This window comes from Rhinolophus hipposideros, assembly GCF_964194185.1.
Source record: "Rhinolophus hipposideros genome assembly, chromosome: 6".
Classification (NCBI taxonomy): Eukaryota; Metazoa; Chordata; class Mammalia; order Chiroptera; family Rhinolophidae; genus Rhinolophus; species Rhinolophus hipposideros.
This window is the reverse complement of record NC_138052.1, coordinates 1,018,649-1,045,698: the sequence shown is the minus strand read 5'-3', so window position 1 is coordinate 1,045,698 and position 27,050 is coordinate 1,018,649. Positions and strand designations below refer to the sequence as shown.

The following is a 27,050-nucleotide window of genomic DNA, read 5'->3' as shown; positions in this document are numbered from 1 at the left end:
AACACCCCTCACGACCCATTTCTTTGAGGAATCTAATGGATCAATTGCCTGTACTTACATCTACAGAGGGTGCCAAAAAAATGCATACACATTTTAAGAATGGAAAAAACTGTATTAAAATTGTAATACTCAATATATACTGATAACAAAAGACGAATACAAGTCATGCTTGACTTCTGCAACTACTAGAAGTACGCAAAGTGGTTATCATCAGTGTAATTTTAATGCAGTTTTTCCTTTCTTAAAATGTGTAAACAACACGACAGGGCCGTTTCCTATCACCTTTGCTTTCATCGTAGTGGAAGTCCTAGCCAGAGCAATCAGGCAAGAGAAATAAATAAAAGGCATTCAAATTGGGAATGAAGAAGTTAAATTGTCTCTTTCTGCAGATGCTATAATGCTATATACAGAAAACCCTAACAACTCCACCAAAAAGCTATTAGAAACAATAACCAAATACAGTAAAGTTGCCGGCTACAAAATCAACGTACAAAAGTCCATTGCATTCCTATATACTGACAATGAAATCTCAGAAAAAGAAATAAAAGAAACAATTCCTTTTGCAATTGCAACAAAATAAATACCTAGGAATAAACTTAACCAAGGATGTGAAAGACTTAAATACTGAAAACTATAAGCCACGGTAACCACAAAATGGCCTCAGGGTTTTTGAAAAATAATTTCCGGAACGTAATCAATAATGTTGTCAAGATTTTGTAGGGTATCTGATGGACACAGGTCCCATTTGGGAGACCACCTCAGGGAAGATGTAGATGTTTGATCAATGTACTGTACACCTGAAGCTGAACAATAATGAATGCCAACTATAATTTTATATATATAGTGTGATGGCTCGGTGCAATGTCGGAGGGATAGTGGAAGGGGGGGATGGGGGGTTCACAGTGTGAGGGATATAAATGATGAACGTCTAAGTATTACCTTGTCTGGTGCACCTGAAACTAATAATAATAAATTAAAAAAAAAAAACTATATGCCATAAAAAAAAAAAAACCTATAAGCTATTCTTAAAAGAAATTGAAGAAGACACAAAGAAATGGAAAAATATTCCGTGTTCACGGATTGGAAGAATCAACATAGTTAAAATGGCTGTATTACCCAAAGCCATATACAGATTTAATGCAATCCCCATCAAAATCCCAATGGCATATTTAAAGAAATAGAACAAAAACTCATCAGATTTGTATGGAACCACAAGAGACCCTGAATAGCCAAAGCAATGCTAAGAAAAAAGAGCAATACTGGAGGTATCGCACTCCCTGACTTTAGCTTGTACTACAGGCCTACAATATTCAAAACAGCATGGTATTGGCAGAAAAACAGACACACATACCAATGGAATAGAACTGAGAACCCAGAAATAAACCCACACAGATAGGGACAGATGATTTTTAACAAAGAAGCCAAAAAAATACAATAGAGAAAAGACAGTCTCTTCAATAAATGGTGCTGGGAGAATTGGAAAGCCACGTGCAAACAAATGAAATTAGGTGATCTGTCACCATGTACTAAAATTAATTCAAAATGGATCGAAGACCTAAGTATAAGACCTGAAACAATAAACTGCATAGAAGAAAACATGGTTACTAAACTATGGACCTTGATTTCAAAGAGCAGTTTATGAATTTGACCCCAATGGCAAGGGAAGTAAAAGCTAAAATAAATGAATGGGACTATATCAAACTAAAAAAAACTTCTGCACAGCGAAAGAAACCATCAACAAAACAAAGAGGCAACCAACTGAACAGGAGAAGATTTTTGCAAACGCCTCCAATAAGGGGCTAACATCCAAAATATATAAGGAACTCATACAACTCAACAACAAAAAAACAAACAACCCAATTAAAAAATGGGCAGAGGACCTGAACAGACATTTCTCCAAAGAGTACATACAAATGGGCAACAGACATATGAAAAAATGTTCAACATCACCAATCATCAGAGAAATGCAAATAAAAACCACAATGAGATATCACCTCACCCCAGTCAGAATGGCTATCATCAACAAGACAAATAGTAACAAGTGTTGGAGAGGCTGTGGAGAAAAAGAAACCCTCATACACTGTTGGTGGGAATGCAGACTGGTGCAGCCGCTATGGAAGGCAGTGTGGAGGTTCCTCAAAAAATTACGAATGGAATTACCATATGACCCAGCAATCCCTCTCCTGGGTATCTACCCAAAAACTCTGAAAACATTTATCGGTAAAGATATATGTGCTCTAATATTTATTGCAGCTTTGTTTACGGTGGCCAAGACATGGAAACCAAAATGTCCTTTGATAGATGACTGGATAAAGAAGTTGTGGTATATATACACAATGGAATACTATTCGGCGGTAAGAAAAGATGATATAGGACCATTTGCGGCAACATGGATGGATCTTGATTATAATGCTAAGTGAAATAAGTCAGACAGAAAAAGTCGAGAACCATATGATTTCACTGATATGTTATAAAACTGAAAACAACAAAAGAATAAGGCAAACAAATGAAGAAACAGAAACTCATAGACACAGACAATAGCTTGGCGGTTACCAGAAGGCAAAGGGAGAAGAGGATGGTAGATGAGGGTATGGTTACAGAAAGAGAACTGAGTCTGGGTGGTAAACACACAATGTGATATATAGATGATGTATTACAGAATTGTACACCTGAAATCTATGTAACTTTACTAATAATTGTCACCCCAATATACTTTAATTAAAAAAAAAAATGTGTATACATTTTTTTGACACCCTCTGGATATGAGAAACCAGAAATTCTCTCTGAGAGATTACAGTGGGAATGAAAACAGCTACCTCAAATGACAATCAGTGCTTTGAAAGGGTAGTATGTGCGACCAGAGGGGAAAAGCATCTGTCTGTCATTAACACAATATCATTTCACACAATCTTAGTCTAAAAAAGAACTCTACATGGAAATAAATTTTAAATTTACATAAGTGTTTCTAGAATCAAGTTTATCTTGAAAAAACTAACCCGAGGTTGTCATTGAAGAGGCAAGTCAAACCAATTTTCAATCCACTGACCCATTTTACATCATAAATGTTTTCCCATTTTGAACCATGAAACATTTTTCCCTTTGACTTTAATATTTAACATAAAATTTATGAAGACAACATTTAAATTTTCAAAAATATATGAAGAATTAAATTTTAAACAGGTATTTTCTACACTCAAATCGTTATAAGAAATAATTAATAAATTATGGAGCATCTCTCCCAACAGACACTAACAATTAAATTTTTTGCAAATATTTTAAAAAAAAAAAAGAAACTAAAAAAAACCTGAAAGTTGAATCCAAAATAAGGCTGGAATGTATTTATTACCTTTCTTTGACAGGTAGTTCATACTATTGGCTATCGCAGCAGTCTTGCCTTGGAAATCCAAGGCAGTAAATCGAGCATAATCATCCACAAAAAAGTTATCTGGAAAACAAATTGAAATAGATTTGTAATTAATATGCCTAAATTCAACCTAATGTTAATATTCAACTGGTAATCTGATATGACCATAACACAAGTTTTATAAAAATGCATGAGTGAAATATAGTTTCATGTTTACTGCACAACTTTTACAACCCCACTGACCCCATCCCATTAATCACATTGTAAGACACAAAGTTAATAAAAATGTACGTATCTCATGTAACTCTCATATACGTGTGTGTCACTTTAATCATTTAAATTTATCCTATTCCCACTTCTATCACTGTACAACTACAGAATGATCTCTCAAAGGGATGCCCTTAACTTCATCTCTCCCTCCCACTGATCATCCACCACAGTAAGCTCTTCCCTATCCTATGGGGGTGAAGGGGGAGAGAACAATTGGGAGGTAAAAAATATAACAAAACTATCATTTTAGGTTTTTCGTGTGCCACAATATAAGTTTAGCCCTAACAGAAACAAAAGGTCATTTTCAGATCTGTATCTTCTGATTAGTGCCCTCGGGCAATGTCCCCCTCAGGTTATTCTTGTCAAAATTCCAGTTCATCAATTTACCCCCTTGCTCTACACTCCCCAGTAATTTCTTCCCACCTACAAAATGGTCTCCAGCCTGGTGCCATAAGTGTTCTATCTCTAGCAACGTCTCCAGTCTTACGGATTATTACACCCCAACCATATTACGGATTATTACACCCCAACCAGAAGCCATTCTTCTCTGTCCTCCCAGCTCAGCTTGTTGCCCATCCCCCATTTATCTGTCTGTCCACCCACTCACCCACCTAGCCTTTCATTCACCAAGGCACACGAAGGGCCTACTCTCCTTTCTGTCAATAGTCTAGTAAAGGACAGCAACAGTAAATCAGACAGACCCGGCCATGCCATCATGCATGGGAGAGGAGGACGCACGATGGCCTTGAAACAGTACTGTCTAAAAAGGCCCCAGGACAGTAAGGGCCAGGGCAGCGTGGGGGTAGAGCTGTGATCACTGGGCCAGGCGGGTGCCCACTGCTCCCTCCCTGAGGCTTCTAACGCTCAGCAGAGGCTGCAGCTCTGCCACCATGGCCTAGCACATTTCAGTGATGACCACTATGCCCAATGGACAAAGCATCCAACACACAGAACTGTTCGTATGCTCCTTATTCATGCGCAATCTAAGATAACCATTCAGTTTAATTTAAATGATGAAAACAACAAAAAGTTAGGACACAGACTCATGACACTGTTTGCCTTGCTCTATTAAAACTCCTGGAGAAGGGCGGCTGGTTGGCTCAGTTGGTTAGAGCGCAGTGCTCATAACACCAAGGTCGATGGTTCAATTCCGACGTGAGCCAGTGAGCTGCGCCCTCCACAAATAGAATGAAAACGATTTGACTTGGAGCTGATGGATTCTGGAAAAACACACTCTTCCCCAATATTCCGCAACAAAAATTGGGGGAAAAAAGAACTTGGGACGAGTTCTTAAAAAAAAAACAAAAAAAAAAACAACTGGAAAAAAGCTAAAACCTAGCTGTGAACAAAGAATGCAGCTCACATTCTGACTACTTTCTTTTTCAAGTATAAGCATATATATATATATATATATATATATATATATATATATATATATATATATATATGAAAGCATATAAGCGTTTCAAGTAGAAGCATATATGTACCTACAAGAAAAGGAATTCAGTTTCAAGTTAAATTAGAGATAGTTGCCATAAAGTAACATCCATAAACAGACCTATATATTCATCATTCTCAACTACAATAACGAATCCACTTGGTTTTGACTGCACCAGTACACGTTATCTTTTCTCCTCCAGTGAGATTTTCTCCGGCAAGTGATGATAGTTCTACCTTATTTCCATCTGTTTGCTAAAGTAGCCTTCAGAATCTCACTGAAAGGCAAAAGGAACAAACTGCACCTGGGCTTACCATATCTACCTCTTAAATGGTATTTCTGCAGATACAACCCCGACATCCACCAACTGAGGAACAGATAAGCAACTGTGGAATATCTATACCGTGGAATACTAATCAGCCACAAAGAGGCGTGAAGTGCTGGGACAGCCTACAACATGGATGAACCTGAAAAATATTCTGCTAAGTGAAAGAAGCCAGGCATAAACACTCCCCATTACATGAAATACGCAGGATAGAAAAATCCACAGAAACAAAACTACATTAGCGGTTCATGGAGGATAGGAAAAGGGGGAAATGACTACTAATGGGTACATCATTTCTTTTGGGGTGATGATAATGTTCTAAAATTAGATAGTGGTAATGATCGTACAACTTTAAAAATATACTAAAAATATACACTGTAAAAGAGTACACTTTTAATAGATTGTTTTATGGCATGGCACTATTTATTAATTAAGCTTTATTTTTTAGAAAGGCATTCTTATGTTTTCAGAGTAAAACTACTTAAGATATTTGTCGATGTTATTGCAGCCTGATTCCAGAAGGAAGATTGAAAAAAAGATAATTGCTTAAGACCTTTATGACTAAGAAAGTCAACAATACAGGTGCATTTTATTATCTAATGTCTGTTTAGTTGGTATTTAAAAGGCACTGAATATTTTTCAAAGTTTACAAGGATTTATCCAGGAAGAATTTCTCTCCTTTTGGAGGAAACTTCTGTGAGTTTAGAAGCATGTATTATAAACTCAAAGTGCAATGAGTTTAAACATAAAATTGTATCACAATCTCAGGTTATTTTCTGAACGTGAAAACCCAGTAAATGCAAAGATTCTGAAGGACAAACCAAAACCAACTCAAAGCTGTTCCTGAAACGCTCCTTACTGGTTGCTGTTAAGTCCAGGTATTCTCGCTCGGCTGTCAAAATCCTAGAATTGATTCGTGGAACAACATTTGGCTGATTCATAATATACTCTACCACATCTTGGTCATGGGATAGTTCACCCTAAAAAAAGAAACAGGACAGAGGTAAATGAGTGTTAAACAAATGTGATCAAAAATAATTTATGAGAATCCAAGAAATCATTAACTTTATAATATCTTCTTATGTCCTGGCAACAGCTAAAAACAAGAGTTACCACATTGCAGGTCCCACCATTGCCAAGCACAGCTTGGAGCTTTATGAATAGTATAGCTAACTCTTTCAACAACACGAGGCAGATGTTACTAACGTCCAGTTTAAAGATGAGGAAGCTGTGGCACAGAAAGGTTAAATAGCTGACTCAAAGTCACAGAGCTGATAGGAAGTGAGGGAGAAATGCAAACCCAGGTGTACGTGATCTCTCCACATACCACTGTGCTTCCCCAGAAATAAGCAAGCTCTACAAACTAGTTAACAGTTAATGTAAGCAGAAATCCACTCTGAATCTGTTTATTATTATTCACTTCTCTCCAAAGAAAGCCAAATGCATTCTGTCAAGCAGTTACTATACTTTGTTATAAAAATCACCCCAAGCTTTTTTCAGCCTCAGGAATTCAAGCAACCCTACATTTCCAGAGTCACAATTACACTGGGGGGATGAGAAATCATTTACCACTTATTCTTCCCTTTTGTATCTCTCATATTATAAAAACACGTGTACAGTTAACCCTGAATAACACAGGTTTGAAATATACAGGTCCACTTATATGCGGATTTCTTTTTCAATAAATACTGTAAATGCATTTTCTTGTACTTATGATTTTATTAATAACCTTTTTTCTCTAGCTTTCTTTATTATAAGAATACAGTAAATAATACATACAACATACAAAATATGTGTTAACCAACTGTTTATGTTACTATTAAGGCTTCCAGTCAACAATAGGCTATTGGTAGTAATTTGTGGGGAATCAAAAGTTGTATGTGGATGCTTTACTGCGTAGGATGATCAGACTGCTAACACCTGCATTGCTCAAGGGTTAACTGTAGTTTATTGTGCAAGAATAGAAGGAAGGAAGGAAAGAAGGGAGGGAGGAAGGAAGGAAGGAAGGAAGGAAGGAAGGAAGGAAGGAAGAGAGGAAGGGAGGAAGGAAGGAAGGGAGGAAGGAAGGAAGGAAGGAAGGAAGGAAGGAAGGAAGAGAGGAAGGGAGGAAGGAAGGAAGGGAGGGAGGGAGGGAGGGAGGGAGGGAGGAAGGAAGGAAGGAAGGAAGGAAGGAAGGAAAGAAGGAAGGAAGAGAGGAAGGAAGGAAGGAAGGGAGGGAGGGAGGGAGGGAGAGAGGGAGGGAGGGAGGGAGGAAGGAAGGAAGGAAGGAAGGAAAGAAGGAAGGAAGAGAGGAAGGGAGGAAGGAAGGGAGGGAGGGAGGGAGGGAGGAAGGAAGGAAGGAAGGAAGGAAGAGAGGAAGGGAGGAAGGGAGGGAGGGAGGGAGGGAGGGAGGGAGGGAGGGAGGAAGGAAGGAAGGAAGGAAAGAAGGAAGGAAGGAAGGAAGGAAAGAAGGAAGGAAGGAAGGAAGGAAAGAAGGGAGGGAGGGAGGGAGGGAGGGAGGGAGGGAGGGAGGAAGGAAGGAAGGAAGGAAGGAAGGAAGGAAGGAAGGAAGGAAAAATGTTTTCCAAGGAGAAAAAACTCAGAGTTCCACACCTAGCCATAATTATGAAGTGTCAAAAATGAAAGAGGATCCTGAAAGATCCTGAAATCAACCAAAGAGAGGATCATGAAAAAAGAAAGAGAAGAGACTTACTACCCAATCCTACAGACCCGATACTCGACAAATCAGAAATCAAAAGGCAGTGGAATTATATATGTGAAGTGCTGAAAGAACTGTCAACCAAGAATTCCATACCGTGGCAAATAATCATTCAAAAATGAAGGGTGAATGAATACATTCCTAGATAAACAAAAACAGAGGGAATTTTTCACTTCCAGGCCTAACCTATGAATACTAAGGGGATGCCTTCAGGCTAAAATGAAAGGACACAAGACAATAACTCGAATCCATAGAAAAAGCTAAGAGCACGAGTAAAGGTAACCATACAAGTAAATATAAAGAATATAAACATATACTTTTGTCTGTGATTCTTTTTTCTACTTCACTTAAAAGACAACTATAAAATAAGGCAACAGTTATAAATCAAAGTTGATAGACATGTTATGTGCAAAGATGTAATCTGTATGACAATAACAACATAAAGGAGGGGCCAAATAGAGCTATAGAAAAGCAAAGTTTTTCTCCACTATTGAAATTAAGGTGGTATGAAAATTTTAACAACTAAACAAATGCTATATAAAAAGGACTATATACCATAACAAAGTGGGGTTTACCGCAGGAATTCAAAGTTAAGTCAACATATAAAACCAAACAACTGAAGACGTCATCAAACTGGACGTGTGAAAATGAGCCTCTGTAAATCTCTTACAACAAATTGAACAACTACAACTCCACAAAGAACTCCCTGCACAGCAAACAGGCAAGTAGAAGAATCTCACTACTGACTTCACCTAAAGGTGGGCGAATCCAGCGAGCGGGGGAGGTGGGAAGGGAGAAGTACAGAGACAAATCCACACAGGCGCAGGACACAGACCTAGCTCAGTGCTCCGAGATCCCGGAACATTTACATCCCGGAACTGTTACAGCTACGGGAGAAGGAAGAACTCGGACTGCTAGGGCTCCGCTATGGCCCACAGGGCTGAGGGGGCAGCATATAACACGGCTGAACCCAACGCTCACGGCAGAGACCTCGGAGCAAAGACTGAGGGAAAAAGGCTGAAAACGGTGATTTAAGCCCTCACTGACCAGCAGAGAACGGAAGCCTTAGGCACGGAGACTAGCCGCCCCCTCCCTACCCTCCCAGAGCTCGCCCCGCCCCCACCTGCCCGGTGCTAGAAGCAAAACAGTAGCAGTGTCAGATCAAAAGGACAGAATGTTTGCGGTTCTGAGAACTGTGGACCGCGGACACAGATTCGCAGCTCAACTAGTTCCGGCAAAGGGGAGGGAGCTGTGGAAGCAGGACTGGCTGTGGTGGTGGTCGCCACCATTGCTCTGGGCCACCTCTCACAACTCACCCCGCCCCTGGCCCCACCTATCTGGGCGGATCCCTGCAGGAGTAAACAGAACTGCTGAAACATACGGGCTCTGAATCGGGTGCAGAAAGAGCTTTGGAACTTCAAAAGCCCTCTGCATACCCACACAGTCACTGTGCCCTGTGACCCAGGTGAACTATTAACAGAGGAGAAACCCGTCTCCCTGGGAATCCCCCAATTGTGTGAGAAGCTGGAATAGTGCAGAGAAAACATAGCACTAACGTGTGAGAGAGAAAAAAAGGCTGCAGTCTGAGAGAAAACAAAACATTCTACCAACAAGTACTGGAAAACAAAATAAAGACCTCTTCCAATCAACCTGTTGCAGAAGCAACTCTTGTAGATGTCTAGGAAGAGAAATAATAAATCAGTAATTGCCATGAATAACCAAGGCAACAAGACCGCTCAGAAAGAAAGTGAAAAGTCTCCAGAAAAGGAACTTAGAGATATGGAAATATGTGACTTAAATGACAGAGAATTCAAGATTGCAGATCTGAAAAAATTCAACAAGATGAAAGAAAACACAGAAAGGCAGTTTAATGAACTCAGAAACACAATCAAAGAACACCATGAGCATTTTAAAAAAGAGATAGAAATTTTGAAAAAGAACCAAATGGAATTTCTGGAGATTAAGAACTCAATAGAAGACATGAAGAATGAAATAACCAGCTTAAGTAGTAGAGTTCACCAGATGGAGGAAAATAATCAGTAAAATCGAAGGTTGAAACCTGGATATTACACAGATGGAATAAGAAAGAGACTTGAGACTTAAAAGAAATGAAAGAACTCTACAAGAACTTTCTGACTCTATCAGAAAGAGCAAGATAAGAATAATGGGCATACCAGAAGGAGAAGAAAGAGAGAGGAGAACAGAGAATATATTCAAACAAATTGGTGATGATAACTTTCCAAACTTGTGGACGGAATGGGATCCTCGAATCCAGGAAGCAAATAGAACACCTAATTACCTCAATCCCAACAGGCCTTCTCCAAGGCACATTGTATTGAAGCTGTCTAAAATCAACGACAAAGAAAGAATCCTCAAGGCAGCCAGGGAAAAGAAGACGGTAACCTACACAGGAAAGCCCATTAGAATATCATCAGATTTTTCAGCAGAAACTCTACAAGCCAGGAGAGAGTGGAACAAAACATTCAAACCATTGAAAGAGAGAAATTATGAGCCAAGAATAATATATCCAGCAAAGATCTCCTTTAGATATGAAGGAGGAATAAAGACCTTTCCAGACATACAGAAGTTGAGGGAATTTTCTAATACACGACCTGCACTACAAGAAATACTAAAGGAGACTATTCGAACACCATCAACAGGGAGAACTTGTGGCAACCAAAACATAAAAAGGGGGAGAGTAAAGGCCTGAACCGGAATATTGGAATGGAGAAAGTAAGCGTGCTGAAGAAAATGGAATACACTAAAGATCAAACTTTCTTTTACATAAACTTAAGGGTAACCACTCAAAAAAAAATCCAGTACTAAAATATATACAGTAATAGAAGAAGAAACAGAGGAAAACATCATAAAATACCACCACACAGAAATAATATAGACAACAACAAAAAGTCAAAGAAACAATGGAGACACAGCCTTACTGGAAAACAAAAGATAGAAGGACAGGAAATCCTCACATATCAATAATCACCCTAAATGTAAATGGACTGAACTCACCAATAAAAAGGCACGGAATAGCAGACTGGATCAAAAAACTAAACCCAACCATATGCTGTCTCCAAGAGACACATCTCAACTACAAGGACAAGCATAGACTCAAAGTGAAAGGGTAGAAATTGACACTCCAAGCAAATGGTACCCAGAGAAAATCAGGTGTAGCCATAATGATATCATATGAAACAGACTTCAGGGTAAAAAAGGTAGCAAGAGACAAAAATGGACATTTCATAATGGTAAAGGAGACTATACAACAAGAAGACATAACAGTCATCAATATTTATGCCCCCAATCAGGGAGCACCGAAATATACCAAGCAACTACTAACAGAACTAAAGGGAGAAATTGACCAAAACACAATTATACTGGGGGACTTAAATGCATCATTGACAGCTATGGATAGATCATCCAAACAGAAGATAAATAACGAAATCGCAGCGCTAAATGACACATTAGATGAAATGGACATAATTGACATATATAGAGCACTGCATCTTAAAACATCAGACTATACATTTTATTTTAGTGTACAAGGAACATTCTCAAGGATAGACCATATATTGAAACATAAAATCAGCTTCAGCAAATTTAAGAAGATTGAAATCATACCAAGCATATTCCCTGATCACAAGGCTTTGAATTTGGATATCAAGTGCAAAAAGAAAGCAGGAAAAAACACAAATACATGGAGATTAAACAACATACTTTTAAAGAACACTGGGTCAAAGAAGAAATTAGAGAAGAGATCAAAAGATACATGGAAACAAATGACAATGAAAATACATCCTAACAAAATTTTTGGGATGCAGCGAAAGCAGTTTTAAAAAGGAAATTTATATCACTACAGGCCTATCTCAAGAAACAGGAAAAATCATGTTACACCTTAAAAAGCTAGAAAAAGAAGAACAAGTGAAACCCAAGGTCAGCAGAAGAAAGGAAATAACAGAAATCAGAGCAGAACTAAATGAAATAAAGAACAAAAAGACAATAGAAAAAATTAATGTGACAAAGAGCTGGTTCTTTGAAAAGATTAACAAAATCGACAAACCCTTGGCTAGACTCACTAAGATAAAAAGAGAGAAGTCACTAATTTACAAAATCAGAAATGAAACAGGGAAAGTTATCATGGACATCACAGAAATACAAAGGATTATCCAAGAATACTATGAAGGACTATATGCCACCAAATTCAATAACCTAGAAGAAATGGACAAGTTCTTAGAAACATATAGCTTTCCAAGGCTGAGCCATGAAGAACTGGAAAATCTAAACAGACCCATCACCAGTAACGAAATTGAATCAGTCATCCAAAACCTTCCCAAAAGCAAAAGTCTGGGACCACATGGCTTCACTAGTGAATTCTACCAAACCTTCAAACAGGATCTAATACCAATCCTGCTCAAACTCTTCAAAAAAATTGAAGAAGAGACAGTATTCCTTAACTCATTTTATGAGGCCAGCATTACCCTGATACCAAAACCTGGTAAGGACAACACAAAAGAAGAAAACTACAGACCAATATCTCTGATGAATACTGATGCAAAAATCCTAAACAAAATTCTAGCAAATCGAATACAACAATGCATTAAAAAGATTATTCACCATGACCAAGTGGAGTTCATCCCCGGGGCACAAGGATGGTTCAACATTCGCAAATCCATCAATGTGACACATCATATATACAAAATAAAGGACAAAAATCATATGATTATATCAATTGATGCAGAAAAAGCATTTGACAAGATACAATATCCATGTATGATTAAAACACTTAATAAAATAGTTATAGAAGGAAAATAACTCAACATAATAAAGGCCATATATGACAAGCCCTCAGCTAATCTCAACATTAATGGTGAAAAACTGAAGCCCTTTGCTCTACGTTCAGGAACACGACAGGGCTGTCCCCTATCACCTCTGCTTTTCAACATAGTGTTGGAAGTCCTTGCCAGAGCAATCAGGCAAGAGAAAGTAATAAAAGGCATCCAAATTGGGAGTGAAAAAGTTAAATTATCACTCTTTGCAGGTGACATGATGCTATATATAGAAAACCCTAAAGATTCCACCAAAAAGCTATTAGAAACAATCAACGAATACAGTAAACTTGCTGGCTACAAAATCAACGTGCAAAAGTCCATTGCATTCCTATACACTAACAATGAAATCTCATTAAAAAAAATACAAAAAACAATTCCTTTTGCCATTGTAGCAAAACGAATAAAATACCTAGGAATAAATTTAACCAAGGAAGTGAAAGACCTATATGCTGAAAACTAGAAGACATTTTTAAAAGAAATTGAAGACACAAAGAAATGGAAAGACATTCTGTGCTCATGGATTGGAAGAATCAACATAGTTAAAATGCCCACATTACCCAAAGCAATATACAGATTTAATGCAATCCCCATCAAAATCGCAATGGCTTTTTTTAAAGAAGTAGAACAAAAAATCATCAGATTTATTTGGAACCACAAATGATCCCGAATCGCCAAATCAATCTTAAGAAAAAAGAACAATGCTGTAGGTATCACACTCCCTGACTTTAGCTGGTACTACAGGGAAACAAAAATCAAAACAGCATGGTATTGGCAGAAAAACAGACGCATAGACCAATGGAATAGAACTGAGAACGCAGAAAGAAACCCATAAATATGGACAGATAATTTGTGACAAAGAAGCTAAAAACATGCAGTGCAGAAGACAGCCTCTTCAATAAATGGTGCTGGCAGAATTGGATAGCCACGTGCAAAAGAATGAAACTGGACTGCTATCTGTCACCATGTACCAAAATTAATTCAAAATAGATCAAAACTTCATCATAAGACATGACACAATAAACTGCATAGAAGAAAACATAGGTACTAAACTTATGGACCTTGGGATCAAGGAGCATTTTATGAATTTGACTCCAAAGACAAGGGAAGTAAAAGTTAAAATAAATGAATGGGACTATATGAAACTTAAAAGCTTCTGCACAGCAAATGAAATCATAGACAAAATAAAAAGGCAACCAACTAACTGAATGGGAGAAGATTTTTTTTGCAAACAGTGCCTCCAATAAAGTGCTAATATCCAAAGTATACAAGGAACTCATGCAACTCAACAACAAACAAATAAACAACCCAATTGAAAAATGGGCAGATAAAAAAAAAAAGAAAAATGGGCAGATGAGCTGAAGAGACATTTCTCCAAAGAGGACATACAAATGGCAAATAGACATATGAAAAAATGCTCAACATCACTAATCATCAGAGAAATGCAAATAAAAACCTCAATGGGATATCACCTCACCCCAGTCAGAATGGCTATGATCAACAAGACAAATAGTAACAAGTGTTGGAGAGGCTGTGGAGAACAAGGAACCCTTGGGGGCCGGCCCGGTGGCTTAGGCTGTTGGAGCTCTGTGCTCCTAATGCCGAAGGCTGCCATGTGGTTTGATTCCCACATGGGCCAGTGGGCTCTCACTACAAGGTTGCCGGTTCAACTCCTCGAGTCCCACAGGGATGGTGGGCAGCGCCCTCTGCAACTAAGATTGAACATGGCACCTTGAGCTGAGCTGCCTCCAGGATGGCTCAGTTGGTTGGAGCGCGTCCTCTCAACCACAAGGTTGCCATTTTCAACTCCTGCAAGGGATGGTGGGCTGTGCCCCCTGCAACTAGCAACAGCAACAGGACCTGCAGCTGAGCTGCGCCCCCCTCCACAACTAAGACTGAAAGGACAACAACTTGACTTGGAAAAAAGTCCTGGAAGTACACACTGTTCCCCAATAAAATCCTGTTCCCCTTCCCCAATAAAATCTAAAAACACACACACACACACACACACACACACAAAAAAGATTATAACAGTAAGCAAGGCTATTTGGTACTTACCTAAGAAAAGATACAGTGGTCAATGGAGAACAACAGACAGTCCCAAAGTAAGCCATACATTAAGAGGCAATCTATTTTTAATAAGGGTGCCATGACAATTTAATGAGGAAAGAGCATTTTTTTCAATAAATAGAGCTGAAATAACTGATTATCCCAAAATATACTTGATTGTATGCCAAATTGGATATGGAAAAAAAGATGGACTCCTACTTCACACAATATACAAAAAACAAACTAAAAATGGATCAAAGAAATAAATGTTAAGAGGGAAAACTAAAAATGCTCAGAGGAAAGCATAGGTATAAATCTTCATGACCTAGAATTAAGCAATAGTTTCTTACATGATACAAATAGTACAAGCAACAAAAGAAAAAGAAGTAAATTGGACTTAAAATTCAAAACATTTTGAGCTTTGAAGAACCCCACAAAATAGTGAAAAGATAAATCACAAAAGGCGAGAAAATATTTGAAAATAATATATATAATAAGTGATTGGTATCCAGAATACATAAATAACTCTTACAACTCAACAATAACAAAACAAGTAACACAATGAAACGTAAGCAAGTAATTTGAATAGACATTTCTCCAAAGAAAATATAAATGGTCAATACGCACAGGAAACAATGCTCAACAGCATTCGTGTTAGAGTAATACAAATCCAAACACAGTGAGACACATGCCACCCCACTAGGCCATACTTAAGGAGACAGACAAGATCGAGTGCTGACCAGAATGCCAAGAAAGTGGAAACTGGATGCCAAATGTTTAATGGTGCAGCTGCTTTGGAAAACAGTCTGGTAGTTCATCAAGCTATTCAAATAAGCAGGCAATTCTATTACTGGATATATACCCAGTACAACTTGTACATAAAATGTTTATAGCAGCATTATTCCTAGTAGCAAAAAAAGTGGAAAAAAACCAATGACTGGATAAACAAAATATGTTATATCCATTCAAGAGACTATTATTTGGCCATGAAAAGGAATGAAGTACGTACTGACACATACTCCGACAAGGATAAACCTTGAAAATGTTATGGTGAGTGAAAGAAATCAGTCACAGAGACCACATATTGTATGAGTCTATTTATACAAAATGCCCAAACCAGGCAAACCCATAGAGAGGAGAAAACAGATTCATGATTGCCAGGGGGTAGGGTATGAGAAAATGGAGAGTAACTACTACTGGGTATCAATAATTTAACCTTTTCTAAGTCAAAATTCCTTACAAGTAGAACAAATGTGTCCTAGAATGGCTAACTTCTCAAGTATTTTTAAAATAAAATGTAATCCTGAAACCAATAAAATTAGTTATTTCAAAAACAATGTAGAGAAAGTCTAATGACTATTTTCATTACAGCAGAACTTGCAGGGAGTCTGCAAATCAATTACAAGTGCTTTATAGAAAACAGTGATACTTAATGAATTTCATTGCCTACTACAGAGACTACAAAAATGTAAGTAAACCTTCTCTTTCAAAATCAGCCTTCAAAGACCACTCACCAAGTACACTGCTCTCTGGAAGAAGGTCGTGGTCTCCAGGATTTTGTGCATTGTGATGGTTTCCAACTCATCAGGATCTAGCTGGTCCTTTTCCAAGGGCATCCCATTGAACAGAACAACAGGCAGGAGGCCAACTCCGGTCTGCTCATAGTAGGCTCTTGCTTCCTAAAACACAAGGGACCACAAACAGAACATTTTGGTCCTTCAAAATGGAACGAAGCATATTTTTCAAACATACGTATTTTTTTCCAACACGAAAAAAATCAACAGAAATATAGTCGCTAAGAAATAATTAAACAAATTTCTTTTTTAAAATATCCAAGGTGACATCATAGTTAATATCCTACTGGGCAAATGTGAAATTAAGTTACGGAGTTTTTATAAAAACACAAAACCACGCAAATTAGGAAGTGGTTTGGGGGTAGAGGTTGGGGTAATTTTAAGCAGCCAAGCTACCAAACCTAAATTACATATACTATAACCCAAACTATACAACAGACCTTTCTGCAGTGATGGAGACATTTTATTTTTGCTGTCCAATGCAGTAGCCACTAACCATGTGGCTATTAAACACGTGAAATGAATTAATTTCCATTTTAAAAGTCACATGTGTCTAGAAGCTCCCCATAATGGGCAGCTCAACAACAGATTGATTATTTGTGCTCCTGGGCAGATATCCTGAGAAGAAATATTTACACCCAATTCTAAATGTAAAAGGGTCCATCCATATCACTAAAAATTTGCACCTACAGAAAACAAAACAAGATTAGTGAGGGAACAGTGCTCAAACACTGCTCTACAATATACTGAGTTCAATCTTTTTCTTTCTCCAGGACAAAAGAGATTTTTTGGCAGGGAAATGCTAGGCTAACAAAATGGCAAATATATCTGAGATGAATATATTTTTTTCCTGTCATTTTTCCCTGGCAACATAGGTTCATTCTCCAGATATCAAACACAGCCCCAAGACTAAGTTTTCAGAGTAAAAACTGTATTACTATGCAAGATATTAAAAAGAGTTCCTTAAAAACTTTCTTATTAAACATCTTGTAACTGGTATTTTCTGAAAATAGCAGAAATTTTTTTACATGTAACCATTTTAGATAGCACAAATAGAGAAGTTCTGCAACTGGGTAACTAAGACCAGTCATCAGCCATAAACTGATTAGTTTCTAATCACATCCAGCCACAGCACTAACTGATGGTACAAACCTATCTGAGGGACTAAATAGAGCACAGACAGAAGTGCCTTCTACGTTGATTTCTGCCGTTTCTCTATATCATTGTTTAAACTTTTAAAATTTGCACTCCCAAAATTTTACCCATGTTATTTCTGTTCTTTGACATCTCAACTGTTTCAAAGAAGTTCATAAAAACTCAATTTTAATATATTTTGAGCTTTGAAAAATCATTTACCCAACAAAAGTTTAAGAGTTAGAAAGCCCATATTCTAACTCAAGGTGACAATAAGAGGTAAATAACAATGGTTGTCTCTAGAAATAGCAGCTAAGTGAAAGTCAGGAGTAGGAGGGATATGTTTTGATTACATCTTTCATTTTTATAACTTGTAAACAGTTTATCAGACCAAATAACAGAATAGCCCAATTATCAAAGAGCGAAGTTTAAAAATTACATGTGAGAATTTCTATCAACTGATCACTAAAAATGCTAATTATAAATAATTTAAAAACATTAATTACACTCAAAATCTATCAATGAGCCACTCACAAATGACAACTGAGATTTTACCAGTGTGAAACAGACTGTTCTATCTATAAGATGTTTTATGTAAGCTTCATAGTAACCACAAAGCAAAAATCTACAGTAGATTCACCACAGATAAAGGAATCGAAGCATACCACCACGGAAAATCATCAATTCACCCAGGGAGAAAGCAAGAGCAGAAGAAAGAAATAAAGGAACTATAAAACAGTTCCACAAATTAACTAATAAGATGACATTAGTATACTGATAATTACTCTAAATGAAACTATTAAACACTCCAATCAAAAGGCAAAGAATGACAGGATGGATTAAAAAAACAAGATCCAACTATATGAGCCTGCAAGAGATTGGACTCCCAGAATTGGAGTCATTGCAGCTTTAAGGACACACACAAGCTCAAAGCAAAGAGATACCAAAAAAAAAAAAAAAAAAAAAAAAAAAAAAGATAGTCTATGCAACTGAAAACTAAAGGGAGCAGGGATAGCTACACTTTTTCTTCCCCCTTCTCCCGCACCCCCACTCCCCCATCTCTGGTTCAAGCCGTTGTGTCTCAGTCTAGTTGTGTAAGACAAAGCTCCCTGGCCCATGCAGGTATTATGAGCCTTGCGCTCCCCCAGGCTGAGGCTGTCAGTCGCCAGGCGTTGGTCGGCCACTCACAGCAGCCCACAGCCCACGCCAACCTCCGGCTGCTCACAGCAGCCCAGCTCCAGGGAGAGCCGTTGTTCACAATCTTAGCTGTAGAGGGTGCCCCTCACTGGCCCATGTGAGAATTAAACTCGGCGTTAGGAGCTCCAACCACCTGAGCCACCGGGCCAGTCTGGGATAACTATACTTATATCAGACAAAACAAGAGTTTAAGACAAACACTGTAAGGAGAAAAAAAGTTGTTATATAATGATAAACAGAAGATGTAACAATCAAAAATATATATGCACCCAACATCGAAACACCTAAATATATTAAGCAAATACTAATAGATCTCAAGAGAAATAGACAAAAATACAATACTAGTAGGGGAGATCAACACCTCACTGTCAACAATGGATAAATAATCCAGACAGAACATCAATAAGGAAACGTTGGATTGAACTATACTTTAGATCAAAGGACCTAACAGCCATTACATAGCATTTAATCCAACAGCAACAGAATAACATTCTTCTCAAGCACCCAAGTAACATAACATTCTAAAAATCAGCAGCAGGAGGAAACCTGGAAAATTCACAAGTATGCGGAAATTAAACAACACACATCTTAACAATCAATGGATCAAGAAGAAATCAAAAGGAAAATAAAAAATATCTTGAAACAAACAAAAATTGAAACACAACATACTGAAACTTATGAAATGCAGCAAATCAGTTTTAAGAGATACATACCTACATTAAGAAAAAAGAAAGGAGACCCAAGATGGCGGAGTAGTTTATACTGTGACTGCTCCCTCAGTGAACACATTAAAATTACAACTAAATTATAAGAAAATCAACCTACAGAACTATCTGAAGTCTGGCTGAACAGAAGTTTTATAACTCAAGATATAAAGAAGAAGCCACACTGAGACTGGTAGGAGGGATGGAGACGTGAAATGGGCTGGCCCCACACCTCCGTGCGGCGGTTGAGAACTGGCAGGGACATCCTGGCCACAGAGGTTCCCCACCAAGAAGTGAGGGACTCCAGCTCCCCACACCAGACTCCCCAGCCCGGAGTGCTTGTGGCTGAAGAGCCTGAGAACTGAAGAACACAATAACTGAAATGAAGAATACACTAGAGGGAATCACCAGCAGACTAGATGAAGCAGAGGATCAAGTCAGCAACTGGGAAGACAAAGTAGCAGGAAACACCAAAAAGAAAAAAGAATCCAAAAAAATTAGGATAGTTTAAGAGACCCCTGGGACAAACAGTGGGGTTTATGACCATCCGGGTGGGATGGAAGGTTGCGGGAAATCCAGATGCCCTATTAAATGGCCTGAACAGACTCACTCATACACAGGCACTCACCCTGGCTCCAGTGGAGGGACGATGACTCTGGAGGCGTGGGAGGCATACGGGGGACAAACTGAGCCGTGTGTCTTTGGGGCAGGGCTGGAGGACAGTCGCCATTCCCCTGTGTGGGGTCTTTCTCCCCTGCAGCCTGCAGGCAGGTGCCATCTTTCCTTTGGTACAGCCTATCCCCACCACACCCAGATCTGAATCTGACTGGCCTGGTGAGCGCTGCTGCTGCTGACTCACTGGGACCCCGCCTTACACCTCCTGCAGCCAGCCCCACTCACATTGCACTCATGCTTAGAGAACTATCAGCCCCAGGTGAGCAGTGACTGGCCTTGGTGTGCTCTGCGACTTTTGCTGATTGCTCCAGGCTCTACACGGGCAGCAAATCAGGCCACATTAACCTGGGGATTATAACTCTTCCCACTCTAGTGACTCCATGGGACCCAACTCGCGTACCGCACGAGGCTTTATCAGTGCCTGACCCTTAAGGAGGCCGGCAGATGGCAGCAGGCCTCAGGGTGTCCTGGCTTTTTGCAGAGGCCTGGTACTGGTGATAGCTGTCTTCGGTTTGCAGTGTGTCCTCTCCTGCATGCCTTCAACTTTAGCACAGGTGCAAACAACCACAGCTCCTCCCAGGTGGTCCCAATTAGCCCACAAGTGGCTCACACAAAGCACAGTCTCAATAGGCACCCAACTTGGTAGGGTGAATCCCACATGGCAAGAGTAAGCCCCCCCTACCCAACAGCCTGCAAGCTGTGGACATGACCAAACCCCATAGCCAATCAGCCTAAAGGTAAATCCCACCCACTGGCATGCCAATAGCAATCAAAGCTCAACTATAACAGGAGACACACAACACACACACAGAAAACCCCTGGAGCAACCAGAGCAGGTGACCACGGAGACCGTGCCACTGGGCTCCACAGGGCACCTACTACATAAGGCCACATGGCCAAGACTGGGAGACATGGCAAATCTACCTAATACATGGAAACAAACACAGAGAGGCAGCCAAAATGAGGAAACAAAGAAATACATCCCAAATGAAAGAACAAGAGAAAACTCCAGAAAAAGAACTACAAGAAATGGAAGTAAACAACCTAGCAGAGACAGAGTTCAAAACAATGATTATAAGGATGCTCCAGGAACTCAGTGAGAACTTCAACAGAGAGATAGCAAGCAGAAAAATGGACAGCGAAACCATTAAAAAAATGTGAGAACTGAAGAATACAATAACTGAAATGAAGAATACACTAGAGGGAATCACCAGCAGACTAGATGAAGCAGAGGATCAAGTCAGCAACTGGGAAGACAATGTAGCAGGAAACACCAAAAGAAAAAAGAATCCAAAAAAATTAGGATAGTTTAAGAGACCTCTGGGATAATACCAAGCACAACAACTTTCATATCATAGGGGTGCCAGAAGGAAAAGAGAGAAAGCAAGAAAGGGATTGACAATCTATTTGAAGAAATACTGACTGAAAAGTTTCTTAACCTGGCAAAGGAAATAGAAATACGAGGCCAGGAAGTACAGACAGTCCCAAACAAAATGAAACCAAATATGCCCACACCAAGACACATCACAGTTAACATGGCAAAGGTTAAAGACACAAAGAGAATCCTAAAAGCAGCAAGAGAAAGGCAACTAGTAACTTATAAGGGAGCCCCCATAAGATTGTTAGCTGATTTCTCAACAGAAACTTTACAGGCCAGAAGGGATTGGCAGAAAACATTCAGTGATGAAAAACAAGGACCTACAACCTAGACTACTCTACCAAGCAAGGCTATCATTTAAAATGGAAGGACAGATAAAGAAAAAGATGAAGAAACTTCCCAGACAAGAAAAAGCTAAAAGAGTTCATCAGCACCAAACCAGTATTACAAGAAATGTTAGGGGGACTTCTTTTCAAAGAAAAAAAAAAGATCAAAAAAATGAATAATAAAATGGCAATAGCTACATATCAATAATACTTTCAATGTAAATGGATTAAATGCTCCAATCAAACAACACAGGAGAGCTGAATGGATAAGAAAACAAAACCCTTACATATGCTGCCTACAAAAGATTCACTTCAGATTGAAAAGCACACACAGATGGAAAGTAAAGGGATGGAAAAAGTTATTTAATGAAAATGGAAATGAAAAAAACGAAAAAAAATCTAGGGTAGCAATACTTATACCAGACAAAATAGACTTTAAAACAAAGGCTATAATAAAAGACAAAGAAGGATCCAGTAATCCCACTTCTGGGTATTTATCCAAGAAAACCTAAAACACTACTTCGAGGGGACATGGGCATCCATGTGTTCATTGCAGCATTGTTTACAATGGCCAAGATGTGGAGGCAGCTTGGGTGCCCATCGATGGATGAATGGATAAAGAGGAGGTGGTACATAGATACAACAGAATACTGCTTGGCCATGGAAAGGAATGAGTTTTTGCCACCTGTAGCAGCATGGATGTATCTGGAAAGTACTATGCTGTGTGGAGTATGTCAGATAGAGAAAGACAGATGCAATGTGATTTCACTTATACATGCACTCTAAAGAACAAAATAAACAAAAAGAATAAAAACAAACTCATAGACATAGAAAACATTTTGATGGTTGCCAGATAGGTGGGGTGCAAGGGTGTGAGTCCCAAAAGGGAAGGAATTAAGAAGTACAAATTGGTTGTTAAAAAGTAGTCATGGGGATGTAAGGTATAGCATAAGTACTATAGTCAATAATAATGTAATAAGTATATATGGTGTCAGATGGGTACTCAATTTATTACAGTGATAGATAGAAGTGGGGGTTGAGGAGCAGGATGAAAAAGGTGAAAAAGATTAAGAAGTACACACTGGGGGGCAGCTGGTTAGCTCAGTTGGTTAGAGCACGGTGCTCTTAACAAGGTTGCTGGTTGGATCCCCACATGGGCCACTGTGAGCTGCACCCTCCACAACTAGACTGAAGCAATTACTTGACTTGGAACTTATGGGTCCTGGAAAAACACACTTAACATACATAAAAGTTTAAACAAAACAAAAGTACACTTTGCTAATTACAAAACAGTCATGGGAGATGTAAAGTAAAGCATAGGGAATACAGTCAATAATATGATAATAGCTATGCATAGTGCCAAGTGGGTACTAATCAGGGGAATCACTTCTTAAATTATACAAATGTCTAACCACTGTGCTGTACGCCTGAAATTAATATAAACTAATACTGAATTTCAATTGTAAGTGAAAAATTTAAAAAGAGGGGGAAGGTGAAGGGGAATAAGAGGTCCAAATTTCCAGGTATAAAACAAATAAGTCATGGGAATGTAATGTACAACATAGGGCATATAATCAATAATATTATGACAGCATGGTACAGTGTCAGACGGTTGCTGAACTTATCATGATGATCATTTCTTTAGGTATGTAAACGTTGACTAACTATGGTGTACCCTTGAAACTAATATTCTATGTTAGCTATATTTTTTAAAAAGAAAAGAAAAAAGAAAGATCTCACACAATCAACTTTTACACCTCCAGGCAGTAGGAAAAAACAAACTAAGCCGAAAATTAGCAGAAATAAAGATTATAAAATCAGCAGGAAATTTTAAAAATAAAATTGACAAACCTTTAGCTAGACTAAGGAAAAAAAGGGAAAAAAGCTCAAGTAAATAAAATTAAAAATGAAAGAAGAAGCATTGCAAATGATACCATAGAAATAAAGAGACTACTATGAATAATTACACACCAACAAACTGGAAAACCTAGAATAAATGAATAAATTTCTAGAAACATAAAAATCAACCAACACTGAATCATGAAGAAATAGAAAATCTGAACAGACCAATGAATAACGAGTAACAATCAGTAATCATTAACTTCCCAATAAAGGAAAGCCCAGGACCATATTGTTTTCCTGGTGAATTCTACCAAATGTTTAAAGAAGAGTTAATACCAATCTTTCTCAAACTCTTCCAAAAATTGAAGAACACAGAACACTCCAGAAACATTTAATGAAGACCGCACTATTCTAATACCAAAGACAGATAAGGGCACTAAAAGAAAACTACACACCAATATCCCTGAATACAAATGCAAAAATTCTCAACAAAATATTAGCCAACCAAATTTATCAATACATTAAAAGGATCATACACTATGACCAAGTGGGATTTATTTCCTAAGATGCAAGGATAGTTCAACATATGCAAACCAATAAATGTGATAAACTATAATAATAGCATGAAAGATAAAAGTCATATCATCTCAATAGACGTAGAAAAAACATTTGACAAAATATAATACCCTTTCATGACAAAAAATAATCAACAACCTGGGTATAGAAGGAACATACCTAAACATAATTAAGGCTTGTATATAACAAGCCCGCAGGTAACATTATACTCAGAGGTAAAGAATGAAAGCTTTTCCTCTAAGATCAGGAAAAACACAAGTGTGCCCCTCACTACTCCTATTTAACATAGTACTGGAAGTCCTCGCAAAAGCCATCAGGCAAGAACAAGAAACAATAGGCATCCACGTCAGAAAGAAAGAAGTAATATTGCCCTTGTTTTCAGATGATATACTCTTATATGTAGAAAATCCTAAAGCCTCCACCAAAAAAACTATTAGAAATAATCAAAAAATTCAGTAAAGTTGCAGGAAACAAAATCAACATACAGAAATCATTTGCCTTTCTATACACCAACAACAAAATATTTGGGGGGTGGCAGGCAGTGGGAAACTCTACTCACGATAGCATCAAAAACAGTTAAATACTTACAAATAAATTTAACCAAGGAGGCAAAATATTTGTATATTGAAAATCACACGGCTTTGAATTAAAAAAAAAAAAGCTATCCCCTGCTCATGATTCAGAAGGACTAATATAGTTAAAATATCCATACTACCCAAAGTCACCTATAAATTCAATGCAATCCTTATAAAAATTCCAATGGTGTCTTTCACAGAAATAAAGAAAAAGCAATCCTAAAATTCAAACAGACCCCAAATAGCCAAAGCAATCCTGAGAAAGAACAAAGCTGGAGGCATTATACTTCCAGATTTCAAACTATACTATAATTTTATAGCAATCAAAACAGCATGGTACTGAAATAAAAATAAACAGAGATCAAAGGAACAGAATCAAGAACTCAGAAATAAACCCTTGCATACACAGTCAACAAATGTTTGACAAGAGAGTCAAGAATACTCAATGGGGAAAGGACAGTCTCTTCAATAAATGGTGCTGGGAAAACTATATAAACATACGTAGAAGAATGAAACTGGACCCCTATCTTACACCACTTACAAAAATTAAATCAAAATAGATTAAAGACTGAAACAGGCCTGAAACCACAAACTTCCTAGAAGAAAACCTATGTAAAAAGCTCCTTGACACAGGTCTTGGCAATGATTTTTTTAGATAAGACAACAAAAACATAAGCAACAAAAGCAAAAGAAACAATCAACAAAACAAAAAGGCAATCTATGGTATGAAAGAAAATATTTGCATTTCATATATCTGATAAGGGGTTAATAACTAAAATATGTAAGGAAAAAAAGTCTGATTAAAAAATGGGCATAGGAACTGAAAAGAGATTGTTCCAAACAAGACATACAGATGGCTAACAAGTACATGAAAAGACACTCAATATCACTAATTATCAGGAAATGCAAATCAGAATCACAATGAGATATCATCTCATACCTGTTAGAATGGCTATCATCAAAAAGATAAGAAAAGTTCTCCTCTGGATCTTATTACAAACGGGACACACAACCCATCAAAGAACTCTTTGCTCATCACCCAGACCAGCTAAGAGACTCCTGGAAGGATTACTTGAAGGTGCGCAAATTGGGCAAGCAGGGGAAGAAGGAAGGGAGCGGAGTGGAAACGCGCATCCCGCTAAGAAAGGGTGGCCTGCGGTGGCCGCAGTAACCCTGTAACCCACAGCTCTAAAGACGCAGGTGTCTCCAGGGCGGAACAGAGAATAGGAAAGCCAGGACAGGAGGTGGCCGCTAACCCTGCGTCCCACAGCTGATAGCTCCCGCGAGGGGGGCGGGGGGGGGGGGGGGTTGGTGGGCCCTAGGGCGGACAAACACAGACTCCATACCTGGGCACCTCCCCGCTGCTCCTCCAATCCTACCCCCGCCTTTCCAGAGACTTAAACTGGCCACTGAACTGAGGAGTAGTGTCAGATTACAGAGGGGCCTTAGTGCTCAGGCTCTGGGAAGACTGACAGGCAGCTCTGACCCAGGGAAGAGGCAGGAAGAGTGTGATTTTGGCTGGGCTAGGAGAGAAGAGACGCCTCCACCCCCCAGCCACCACCCTTTCTGGCCTGCCTAAGGCGGGGCAACTGCAACTGCAGAGGCACTCCCAGGGATCAGCAGTAAGCGGCAGACGCAGCTCCCAGATTAGAGCAGCTCAGAAATCTCCCGCCCGCCCCGCCTCCCTCCCATACTGGAAGTAGTGCCCTAAGACTCAGGAGTACTGGACTGGTGTTGCTACTCTCAGTGTGCATGTGTGCAGGCAAGAGCAGAAACTGCACTGACTTTGTAAACACTACCATCCAGACCACCCAGCTCCACGCATTTAAATCTACAGTCCCAAAGTCACCCTGGGCACCAGGTGACCAGTTCTGCCTGCACAATAGGCAGCGCACTCTCTGGCACAGCAGAGGACAACATGGAAATTACTTGCTGGGCTTAAGCCAAGACTGGCGCTGCTTTTTATTTTGCTTTGTTTTGTTTTGTTTTGTTTTCTCTTTATATCTTTGATATCGTTGCCTGTGTTGAGTGGGGGTGTTTTTACATGTGAATGTATTTGATTTTTTTACTTCGTTGTTGTTGTTGTGGTTGGTGAT

The 27,050-nt window shown here is 38.7% G+C and overlaps 1 protein-coding gene across 1 annotated transcript in view; it reads right to left on the bottom strand.

Moving 5' to 3' along the window:
* Positions 1–27,050, bottom strand: part of UGGT1 (UDP-glucose glycoprotein glucosyltransferase 1) — a 135,769-nt gene that overhangs the window by 46,935 nt on the left and 61,784 nt on the right. The window contains 3 exon segments of the mRNA XM_081051329.1: positions 3,347–3,445; positions 6,257–6,377; positions 16,488–16,652. Coding sequence (XP_080907455.1) covers positions 3,347–3,445; positions 6,257–6,377; positions 16,488–16,652 — 385 coding nt within the window.